General features: G+C 30.5%; 2 protein-coding genes across 2 annotated transcripts; one reads left to right on the top strand and one right to left on the bottom strand.

The window, feature by feature from the left end:
- On the bottom strand, positions 1–595 carry LOC129939177 (cytochrome c oxidase subunit 6C-like). The gene is made up of 2 exons (XM_056047081.1): positions 451–595; positions 1–359 (listed from the first exon to the last, which is right to left on the bottom strand). The coding sequence occupies exon 2, from the start codon at positions 322–324 to the stop codon at positions 85–87; it is 240 nt and encodes a 79-aa protein (XP_055903056.1). The 5' UTR covers positions 325–359; positions 451–595; the 3' UTR covers positions 1–84.
- Positions 596–3,323: 2,728 nt separating this feature from the next.
- On the top strand, positions 3,324–4,797 carry LOC129938680 (TGF-beta-activated kinase 1 and MAP3K7-binding protein 1-like). The gene has a single exon (XM_056046363.1). The coding sequence runs from the start codon at positions 3,384–3,386 to the stop codon at positions 4,734–4,736; it is 1,353 nt and encodes a 450-aa protein (XP_055902338.1). The 5' UTR covers positions 3,324–3,383; the 3' UTR covers positions 4,737–4,797.
- Positions 4,798–12,403: the final 7,606 nt, after the last annotated feature.

Raw genomic sequence — 12,403 nt, forward strand, 5'->3', positions numbered from 1 at the left:
TTATTTTATTTCCTTATAGCATTTTATTGCTTTATAAGTATTAATTCACTTTAAACCTTAATGATTAAGACAGTTTTCATATTTTTAACACGATTGGAAAACACCAGCAGCCTTCATTTTTTCAAATGATTTTTGGGCATCGTAGGTCTTGTAGAATTCAGCATAGGCATCTTTCCTTGGGTCCTTGACGGCAACTTTGAAGAGCATGGAAACGGTGAACACCAAACCTACGGCAATTCCCAAATTCCTCTTGATGGTGGCATTATGCAATCCCCTGAGCATGGGCTTTGGGATTGATCCTGCAGATACTGGAGCGTCGGACATTTTGAGTACTGTTCACTTTCTAATGATAAAACTGACTGAAATAAAATTTAGAATTTGATGTATTTGGGATATTATGTAATGGGAAATGTGAAAAAAAGGTAAAATCAATCAAATTATTTGTCATACCTTTTGTCAAGAACAGAATTTTTTTAAGAAATGTCAGAAAAATGATAATGGATATAAGAGTATGAAGTTGGTTGAGGTTAGATTTGTTTTCGCAACAAAAGGTGTCGGTAAGACAGTAACTGACAGAACAGCCTTACCTACACATAAGGCACTGAACAAACGAAGATCAACAATTTGAAATAATAGATAGACCCTGATTACACGGGATGTTTGTTTCGTTCGTTTTCGTCTTTCGTCTTTTTGACAGGTACCTACCCTCGTGATTACACCTTTCCTTTTTACGTTCCTTTCGTTATTCCTCTTTTTGACGTTTCTGAAAAAACTGTGGGGGAAGAATTTAATTTTGTTTCGTTGTCCGGGCAGTAATAATCACAGAGTACCTACAAATTATAATTGGATTTCTTTGGCAATAATTTAGTAAAAAATAAAACTAATTTATGGAAGATAACACTAATAAAATTATTTCTTGCTTATTAGCTTGCTCAGCAGCTGCTATGTGTTTACTGGCAAAGAAAAGAAAGAAAAAAAACGAGAGTGGGTAAAGAAATGGAAAATGAGGAGAAAGATCGTGGTTGCTATACTTTACTCACGAAAGAACTTTTAATTGAAGGCAAAAATGCTTTTAAACAGTACTTACGAATGGATGATCATTGCCTCCAGAAACTAATAAACTACGTAAAGGTTGATCTTACAAAAAAAGACACAGTGATGAGAAATTGGATTTCAGTACCAGAAAAGGTTGCTCTTGTTCTCAGATTCTTTGCCTACGGTGAATCTTTTAGGAGCCTTGAATACCAAAGTAGGCTTTAGGAATCATTTATATTTATTACAGTTCCTGAAGTCTGTGAAGCCATTTATAAAAAACTTGGACCAGAAAACAAAAACTTATCTGCTCCCAGAAAACGTTAAAAAAAATATTCCAAGCTTGTTGCGTATTGCATAACTTAATAAATAATATAAGCCATTCCAGGGTTATTCATTTTTTACCGGACAGGGTGCATGTATTTATCAATCAAAATTTACAGAACATATAGATTCATACCAAACCCCTTTTTTATCTTGTATTTTCTTCTATGCAACTTAAAAGGAAAATAATAAAAACAAAAAAGCATAGTAACATAATTTGAAAATTCATTTTTACTGAGGTAATTATTTTGTTTGATGATTTTAAAACATTCATACTATTATTAGATTAGGTAAAAGAGGACTTAATTCTATCTACATTTCTTAAATCGTTTAAATAAATAATTAAATTTACATTATTTCACGTTTATATTTGCCTATACTACACCGTACTCTGGAAAACTTAAATTATAGCTGTAAATTATGCATTTTTTTTATTGGTTGTCAAAGCATAAACGTCAAAGTTCAACCAAAAAAAGTCCATACATTTTCAGGACTCTTTTCACGACTTCTTTCCCCCTACGTTTCGACACCCCTCTCCCGATCTGTCAAAAAGTCGAAAGAGGAAACAACCGAAAAAACATCTCGTGTAATAGGACACATAGAGTACAATATTTTTTTTTGTGTTCACTGAAGCAGAATTCACATGAGCACGACCAACGAATGAACGAATATTCGTCAATTTTGACATTTCTTTCACATGAGAGTTTTTAATTCGTCGCAAATGAACCAGAACAAGAATGATTTGTTTAGGTTAAGTACGCGCGATTATTTTATTTGTTGCGAGTGTGAATAACGTGGAACGCGAATAAAGTTTGACAGTTCGTATCAACAACAATTTTCTCGCGACGAATAAATTAGTTTTCTTAAATTTATTAATATATGATATTGAAAAGTAAAAGTATGCATCATAAGTCAAATAGAAACTATATTGGTATCGTTTTGTTAAACATTTGTGTGGAAATATGTCCTCAAACGTATATAAATTCACGTTTTGTAATGCATTCGTCGTTCGTTGGTCGCGCTCATGTGAATACTGCTTTATTTAAACCCGACCAAATACATTCATTAAAAAAAATTAAAGTTGTGTTGGCTGTACAATCCTTTTTTCATAAAGGCTGCCTAAAAATGTTTTTTCATTGTTCTAAATTATGTTTCTTTAAGGAATTTACGTTTTTGCGCTAATAATTAAAATTTAAGTTTTTCCGGCATATTCTACACCAAGTGGACCCGAATTGCTTAGTCCATTCAATCAGTCCAAATTTGGCTTAAATTGGCTTAAATATAATCTTCCAAAGATCTTACAGTTGGTGGTTTGACGTCATAAATCAGTATCTTAACATAGCCTCAAAAAATGATTAAAAGGTTTAAGTCGAACAAATGACCATTTTAAGGGAACACTTCTCAAAATAAATTGATTTTACAATGAAGGTTTAATTCACTCTATGAAAAGAATTTGCTCCTTCTTTTTTGAATTAAATGTCGTCTTTGTATATACAAAATATAGTATTATCATCATCAGACTTTACGGGAGGCTTTGTTTTGCTGATACGACATTCATTCATCATAAATTGCCAAACTTTTCTAAAGAGAAATGTCACACAGTTTGAAATTCTGAACTGTCAAATATTAAACAACAATTGCCAACATTTCTAATCCAGTTAGAAAAATCACACTTTTAAAACAGGTAATGATCGATAACGGGAAGAATTAGTAATTAGTAAAATATACTTTCAAAGATGATTTGAGAAATGTCATGCCATTCACTTTTTTCCATGTTAAATTTAGAAGCAACTTAAAAGACAGCACCAAATTACCAGCAACTTAAATCGTCGTGTGAAGGGGGATTTAACTTCAATTCAAACCTTTTCCATTTTTTATTGCTCAGAATCTCATGGGATTTTTCTAAGCAATCGCAAATGTCGATGTTGACAGATATCATATGTTATTTATTTCTTTTTTTTTTCTTTCAAAACAAAGTAATTTGCAATCCAAGTTTTGTTTTTTTTTTTAAATTAAGTTTTTAAACTATGAAAGCTGATTGCATCGACGAAGTTTCAAGATCTTGGACTGATGATCTACCAAAGTGTAAGAACACTGGAGCCGGCACAGCCAAACGAGCACCCCAATGGGGTGGAGGCGGCGGCGTTGGTAACGAAGGACACAGCTCTCGCATTAAACGAATATCCGATTGCAGTTTTTACTGCGAGGTCAATGAGAATACAAGTCTGTATGCAATATTCTCCGGACACAAAGGACAAAAAGTTGCCAAAATGGCAATGCAACGAATAGCAGCTGAAATAATTCTAGGCCAACTAATAGACAAACGGACGGATGAAGAAGTCCACGACGTCCTACGTCAAGCCTTCCAAACAGTTGAAAAATCATATCAGGAATCGATTGATGGTCTTCTAGCGAAATATGCCGTTCTGAGGTGTCAGATAGCAGATAACGTAGGTATCTATGAGGAGATAGTGAGGAATCTAGAATCCATTGAACAAGAACTGGCCATAGGTGCTAGTGCTGCTATATGTCTCATTTACAACTCGCGTTTATTCATATGCAATGTTGGCACTTGTAGGGTACTTCTTTGTCGCACCGACGCCAACCACACTTCTAGAGCTATCCAGTTTTCTGTTGATCATAACTTGTTGAATGAAGATGAAATTCTGAGACTCACTCAGCTAGGTGTTGATGTCTCCCAATTGAAACGCTTTGATATGTTTAACACTCGGTCGATTGGGTACTATCTCGGCAAAGGAGGTTACAAGGACTGCCACTACCTGGCGAATGCCAGTGCTGAGCCCATAACTGCTCAACCAGAAATCGTGGGGGGAATCACAATTGATCCGTCGTTTCAGTTCCTGCTGCTCATGTCCAGTGGAACCTGCAAGTATCTCCAAGAAATTTACGCCGGTGATACCACTCAAGAAAATAGACAAATCGTTCAGATGTGTGCCAGAGAACTGCAGGCCAATCACGAGGATCTCACAGACGTTGCTCAAGCCGTAGTCAATAGTATTGTCCAACAACACCGAGAAACATGTGAAAATGGAGGAAGACGGTCCAATGATGATTTGACAATTTTGTTGAGAAATTTCAACACCAAACGCACCAACCGAGTCATGTTTAATTCTCTTGTTCAGGAAATACGAAACGATTTGACTAATTGCAGTGTGGAAACATCGGGCTCGATGTATGAACCATCAGAAATAGGAACGAATATGACGGAAACCGGCTCCATTACATCACAAACAAGTTGTTCGAGTCATTTTGGGGAAGTCCAGAGAGTCACACCATATGTGGATTTTTCACAGTACTACGAGAATGTTAGAGTTGCCAGACAAAAGGGGACACTGCCAGAAGGAATAAATTTTGATTGATGTTTCATAGTTAGAATTATTATTGTTGTTAAAATAAATTGTTATTTGTTGTTATGTGTTATTTTTGTGTTTATTAATTTATTTGGATAGATTAATAATAGTTTCTACGTGGACTTTATAGCGGCTTTTGATAATGTTGATCGCAATGCCATTTTGGCTTGGCATGACGCAGACACAAAGTCAGCAGTTTGTCCAGAACTGTTTGTGATGATGATGTACATCCTCTTGCAGCCTTTGAATGATAACGGTCCAATCTTGAAAGAGATAAGACAAGGCGTATTTGGAACTGATACTTTCACAGAGTAGATATATATATTAAATGAGTTGGTTATTGAACAACTACACACATACATACGTAAAAAACATTTTAACATTGGTGCCGCATAAATAACGAACATTTGTAATTAAAATAATCTAAAATTTTGTGTAATTGTGAATATGACAGACGGTAAATCGTACTAAAATTATTTCGTTTACACGAACTTTAAATTGTATAAATTGTAAAATTTGGTAAGGAGATAGTTTGAGAACCATGCAAAAAATTACTTTCTGGGGAATAAGATCGCTTTTACTCCTAAATTACCAAAGATTTGAATAATATTTGGGTAAAATTGATATTACAGGAAAACAACATCACTGAGTGGGTATACCCTAACGGTCACACGCCGTTGTCGGACGCATGCAAATTACTCAAAAATCTTGCAAATATTTTATTTGTCGTGTAAATTTAATTGTTTTCTTTAATACTTAATGATTTACAACGTTATGTACACGGAGCAAGTAACATCATAACAAATAGAGTTTCTTAATTCTTTGGAATTATCAGGGGTGCCTTCTCATAAGTTGAGATTGAAGGTTGATTTTCCAGTCCTGTTTATGAGATATCTTGACGCACCAAAATTATGTAATGGTACACGGCTACAGATTACTCACCTAGGACGAAAAATTATAAAAGCTATAATCATGAGTGGAATAGCAAAAGGAAAAAAGGTTTAAATTCCACGAATTCCGATAATTCCAACCGATTTGCCGTTTCAGTTTAAAAGAGTGCAGTTTTCTGTAAAAGCAGGATTTGCAATTACGATAAATAAAGCTCAGTGTAAGACGCTGAAAGTTGCAGGTGTAAATTTGGAAAAAACTGTTTTTCCTAATAATTATATGTAGCGTCACGAGTCTCAAACCCAGAAAATCTTTACGTTTTGGCCAAGGAAGGAAAAATAAAAAACGTAAATAAAAATGTATTGCAGTAACCTATCTTCTTCTTAAAATGTATTAAGTTAACCTAACATATGACAATTACACTTAGTATCGCCACATCCCATCTCGGCACAATTCAAACATACTTAGGTACTTACAAAAAAGTACAGCTCCGGTTTTTTCGCAGCTGGCCAATCAGAGGCTAGAGAGTTGACTTACTTTCAAGTCCCTAATGGCGTCTGAACCTGCCCAATCTAAATCAATAATTTGTTTGTAATTTTTCGGCAGCTGGCCAATCAGAGGCTAGAAACTTGACTAACGTTCAAGTCCCTAATGGCGTCTGAACCTGCTCATTCTAAATCAATAATTTGTTTAATGGTCTTCGTATCAAAGTACGCAATGGCGGATCCATTATATTTTGAATTATTAACTTCCCATAGGAAGTTATTGTAATGGGTCCGATTTGTCAAATTGAAAATTTTAACATTTCTCGACGTTTCAAGGTCCCTAGAGTCAAAATAAAAGATTTTTAGAAAGATGTCTGTGCGTGCGTGTGTACGTACGTTTGTACGTCCGTACGTCCGTACGTTCGCGACGTTTTTTTCGTTGTCCATAGCTCAAGAACCAGAAGAGATATCGACTTCAAATAAATTTTGTTATACAGATAATAAGGCAGAAAGATGCAGAAAGGGCTCTCAAGAAAATTGCGTGGGTGGTTTTTTTACTATAGCAGTTTGAAAAAATGGTGAAAATTTTGGTTAACCCTAAATATCTTACGAACCAAAAACGCTAGAGACTTGAATTAAATTTTATATAATAGATTGTAACGTGATACCAAACAGGTTTATTTTTTGAAAAAAATCAATATAACGGTTTTTTTTTAAATCAATAAAACTGAAAAAAAAAATTTGTCACCTCCAAAATTTTACGACCGAAATATGATTTTATTTTTAAAACAATTTTGTGCAACTAAGAATAATGTTTTTGACATCTGATAAAATTTTGAGAAAAATCTAATTGACAGTTTTTTTTATAAAAAATAAAAATCTAAAAAAAAAACATTACTCAAAGTTCGTAAAAATTGAATATCGATTCAAATATCTTTTCAAAAACTTGAAATTAAGGCTTCAATTTTATTTTATCTTATAAGAAATATTGTTTCCAACATTCTGAAAAATTTTGAGAAAAATCGAATTGACAGTTTTTTTTACAAAAAATAAAAACCTAAAAAAAAAATTTATAAAAGTTGGTAAAAATTGATTTTCGACTCGAATATCTTTTCAAAACTTTGAGATATTGGCTTTAATTTACTTTTATCTTTCAAAAAACTTTGTTGTCAACATACAATTAAAGTTTGAAAAAAATCGAATTGACAGTTTTTTACAAAAAAATAAAAACCTAAACAAAAAATTTATAAAAGTTGGTAAAAATTGATTTTCGACTCAAATATCTTTTCAAAACTTTGAGATATTGGCTTTTATTTACTTTTATCTTTCAAAAAATCTTGTTGTCAACATTCAGTTAAAGTTTGAAAAAAATCGAATTGACAGTTTTTTTACATAAAATAAAAACCTAAAAAAAAAATTATAAAAGTTGGTAAAAATTGATTTTCGACTCAAATATCTTTTCAAAAAAAGTTGGTAAAAAATTGATTTTTGACTCAAATATCTTTTCAAAACTTTGAGATATTGGCTTTAATTATCTTTTATCTTTCAAAAAATCTTGTTGTCAACATACAATTAAAGTTTGAAAAAAATAGAATTGATAGTTTTTTTACAAAAAATAAAAACCTAAAAAAAATAATTTATAAAAGTTGGTAAAAATTGATTTTCGACTCAAATATCTTTTCAAAACTTTGAGATATTGGCTTTAATTTCTTTATCTTTCAAAAAATCTTGTTGTCAACATTCAATTAAAGTTTGAAAAAAATCGAATTGACAGTTTTTTTACAAAAAATAAAAACCTAAAAAAAATGTATAAAAGTTGGTAAAAATTGATTTTCGACTCAAATATCTCTTTAAAAATTTTAAGTATTGGCTTTAAAGTAATTTTATCTCATAAGAAATATTGTTGGTAAAATTTTTAAAAAATCGAATTGACAGTTTTTTTTACAAAAAATAAAACTCTAAAATAAAAACAATACTAAAACTTGGTAAAAATTTACTTTCGGCTCAAATAGCTTTTCAAAACTTAAAAATATTGGCTTGAAACTTATTTTATTTCACAGAAAATATTGTTTTCGATATTCAGTAATTTCAATATAAAAATCCAACAGTCCGTTTTTTTCATATAAAAAATAAAATCTACAAAAAGAGTACGCAAATTTGGTAAAAATTGATACGAGTACATAAAGACAAACTTTTAAGCAAGACAAATCGACAGACGGGATGGGAAGTTATCAGTGTGGGTCGCATCCCAGCCTCTTTTTTATTTTTTGTGTATGATAACAACATTTATATTTTACTTCCTTAAACTTTGTTGCTAAAAGTACTACTTTTGACTGAAGATTGGACCAAGAACGTAATATGAATCGGATATTCAGCTTTATTCAAAAAAAAAAAACAGCACAAATTCATCAACTTTTGACCAATTGACGATCCAGGGGGCGGGGTTACATGAGCCAAAAAGCTTATAACAGTTAAGTTGTATAAGTAAAGATTGCATTTAAAGATTTATTAGTAATTTAACAACATTCACCAAAAAGTGTTTTGCTGTCAAAAACAACTCAAATTTTGATTTTCGCTCAATTTAGAATTTGAAAAAAACTTTATAGTCATGCTTTAAATTATTTTCATAAAAATTGTTTCTAAGAAAAAGAGCAAATATTCAGGTTCTTAAGAAGATACCTTGAATAAGAAATCATCAATTTTATTATTAAACTTTTTTAACACTCATAGATAGTTACCATTGAAGTGATTTTTACTTGCAGCATATAGGAACTATATGGCAAGTTTTGCATAAGTAATCAATTTCGAAGTAGAGCTTTTAAACAAATATGACATTACGGCGGTAGAGACGTCAAAAAAGTGTGTACCTTGATTCCTTCCGTCTGTCTGTCTTTCCTGGCCCCTACAGTCCAAACAATTGTGTTGATTGAAATTAAGATTTTCAGCTGATTAGTTTAAGGAGTTTTTATCATTTTATTAATACGAAAAATAACAGCAGTCCTCACACAAATTATTTAGTTCAAGATGTGATTTTTCTAAAACTTTCTCTAAATTTTGTGTTTTTAATTTGGCTTCTTTCTACAATAAAAAAATATTTTCTTATTGCTCCAGAAGGGTACCATTCCAAAAACCTTAATTTTGTTTTTAAGTTTTCTCAAGAACTAATGGAATGATTTAAAAATTCTTCTTTTTCTGTGCAAGCTCTTGTCAATGATCAAATTGATGATGATTTTTTATGATCAAAAATGTATTTTTTTTATTTTTAATAAAATACTAATTTTGTTTACAAAACTCGATATTTCAGAAAGGTTACAACATTTTTTTACAAAATTTTAATGTAAAATGTTAATATATTTATAAGCTCTTTACTTAGTACTTATACCAAAAATATTTTTAAAACAAAATTTAAAATGATTTTCGAAAAAAAATATGTTAATATAGATTTTTTTGACAAATAAAATGGCATTTAAATTTTAGAGAAACTTATTTTGCAAGTACATTTTTAAATCTTAAAATAAAGGAAATATTTGTAAACAGACTTTTTGGAAGAAATTATCAAGTGCTAGCAACCCAGTAGTGCGTGTCATTTCTTTCAAAATTGGTTTTCTGTTGAATCCAAAAGATTTTAAAAATTAAATAAATCTCCTTTTGAATTGCTTTGGAAGCTCTAGAACTGAGATTCAAACACGAATTTCAACAATACAAATGTCCAAAAGAAATCAAGTGACACTTTTGTTAAATGAATGGCTAAGTAAAAAATAAATAAACGTTTCATATCTATTAATATAAACCCTTTGAGGCGTGTAATTTGTGAGTACTACAAAACTTTTCTTCCCAACTTATTTGTTTACTTACCTTACTTCGTTTTAATCTATTTTCTTTAGAAAAATTATGTACTTAATTGCAGCTATTTCCTTGAATTCAAGAATCAAAACTTTTTGTCTCTACAATTTCTAAGTTTTTTTGACGCCTTTATAAGATCAAAATAAAAGTAAGCAGACTGATAACGAGAGTAATAAGAGACTCCCGGAAATTGATTTCGAAAAAACTACATCAAAAAAAGCCCGACATTTTTACATATCAGATACTCTGTCATGTTCTGAATTTTTAAATTTTTGCAGCGTTTTTTGCATTAATAGAAATGAAAACAAGAAAAGTGTGTTTTGTTTTTGGAATAAGGCAAAGTTTCAAAACAATTTGGTAGATTTCTGCGCAAAATGCACCAAAAATCCTCTAAGCTATAGTATTTTAGCTCTTAAATATGGCATGTTTGAATCTTGGAGTGCTTTCATATGAGTCATCCAAATTAAATAGTAAGACCATACCTTGCAGTATTCTAAATAATTTGGTAAGTAAAATTTGCACTTTAACAATTATTAAATTTTGCTAGCATCCTTTACAAAACATTAAAGAACATTTTTAGGCAGTGAGTAAAAACTCATCTAAGTGTGTCAATCCCCCCCCCCTGATGAAAAGTCTGGATCCGCCCTTGAAAGTACGTTCGTACGTTTATAGAAAGGACTTTCAAAAAACATTCGAGTAAAAAACACTGAATGTATCGCTGAATAAGACTTTTAGCACCTGTTTCTTTTTTTTTTTCAAAAAATGAAAACCTAATAAATTTTACAACTAACAATTGGTAATAATTAATTTTCGACTCGGCTATTTTGGTATAAATGGAATATATTGGTTTCAAATAATTTTATTTCCAAATTAATTATATACAACGAAAAGCAGCTTTTTTGACATTTGGTGAAATTTTGAGAAAAATCGAATTGACAGCTTTATTTTTTTTTGTTAAATGAAAACCTTAAAAACAAAACATAACTAAAACTTGGTAAAAACTGATTTTAAGAATAAAAAATAAAAACATTCAAGAAATCCAACTAAAATGATTAAAAATTGGTTGGAAATTGTAAGTTAATTTTTTAGAAAAATTCAAAAGAATTTTTGTTTCTACAAAACACGAAAACGTACAAAAATTCAACAAAAAACTGATAAAAATGATTTTCGACTCAAGTATAAGTAGAACAAAGAAAGATATTAACTTCAAATTATAATTTGATTCATCTGATACAAAATAAGAATAAAATCCAACGAATTATACTACTGAGATTTGATAAAAATTGATTTTCGACCTAAATATCTCGGGAACAAAAATACATTTTGAAATAATGTTTATTTTATTAAATGCAAAATACATATTGTTGTTAATATTGAGTCAATTTTGTAGAAATTGATTAACGACTCAAAGTTGGCAAAAAAAGACAATGGGCAGGTTCTGGCAACATAAGGGACTTTATTTGCAGTGATCTTTATTTTTTGAACTTAAATTCTGATCAAGGCAACTAGTTAGTTTTCCAAGTTCCATAATTTTCAAATTCAGAACTTTACTTCAGTTCATCTTACAAAAAACTATAAAAAAACATTATTGTCTATAAAACAATCTCCAGCTAAAATTCTATCACGATTTGTATTTTATATTGTAATTTAATTTTAGTTATTTATCTTCCAATTTATGAAGGAACCCTTTTTTACAAAACATTAAATGAAATTGCGCATTTGTGCAAAATAAATAATTCATAGAGTTATAAACTTCAGCTTTCAGTTGAATGAGAAAACTTAATCAACTGTCATTTTGACATAAGTTGACTTGATTTGATAGTAAGGAAGATTTGTTTTTCACTGACTCTTTACTAAACTTTCCAATAAAGTTACCTTAATTAGGAGCAATTTTTTGGCAGATGGCCAATCAGATACTATAAATTTGCCTTACTTTCCTTAGGTTGTCTGAACCTGCCCAATAACTTTTGAACATTTTTTATCTTATGCAAATTGTTGTCACTAATATTTCTTAAAACTTTAAGAAATATCCTATTGACAGTTAAATAAAAACTTTAAACGAAATATATAGTAAAAATTTAATTTTGACTTAAATATCATGAGAAAATATATTAGGTCCGTTCGCGTACCTTAATAAAACAGTCTTATTTTACGAAAAATTACAAAATTTACCTAAATCCTGTTCGCGTACTCAAAAATTTCGCAATTTTTCGTTAAAGAGAGCGCTCACGAGAGAGTAAGATATTTCCCCAACCTACGCATTTTAGTCCAATAAATTTCTTTGGACTGACTTGTGAAAAGTGTCAAATTTGATAGAACTTCAAATAAATTAAATAAATGCAATTTATTTGCTGTCACTTATAAAATTAAAAATTCTTTACCAAAGAACAGCAACAGGATTCCAATTTTCAAGTTTTAATTTAATCAAGTTTTTTTCATAAAAAAAAAAAACAATGGACC

Source organism: Eupeodes corollae, chromosome 1 (assembly GCF_945859685.1).
Source record: "Eupeodes corollae chromosome 1, idEupCoro1.1, whole genome shotgun sequence".
Taxonomy (NCBI): domain Eukaryota; kingdom Metazoa; phylum Arthropoda; class Insecta; order Diptera; family Syrphidae; genus Eupeodes; species Eupeodes corollae.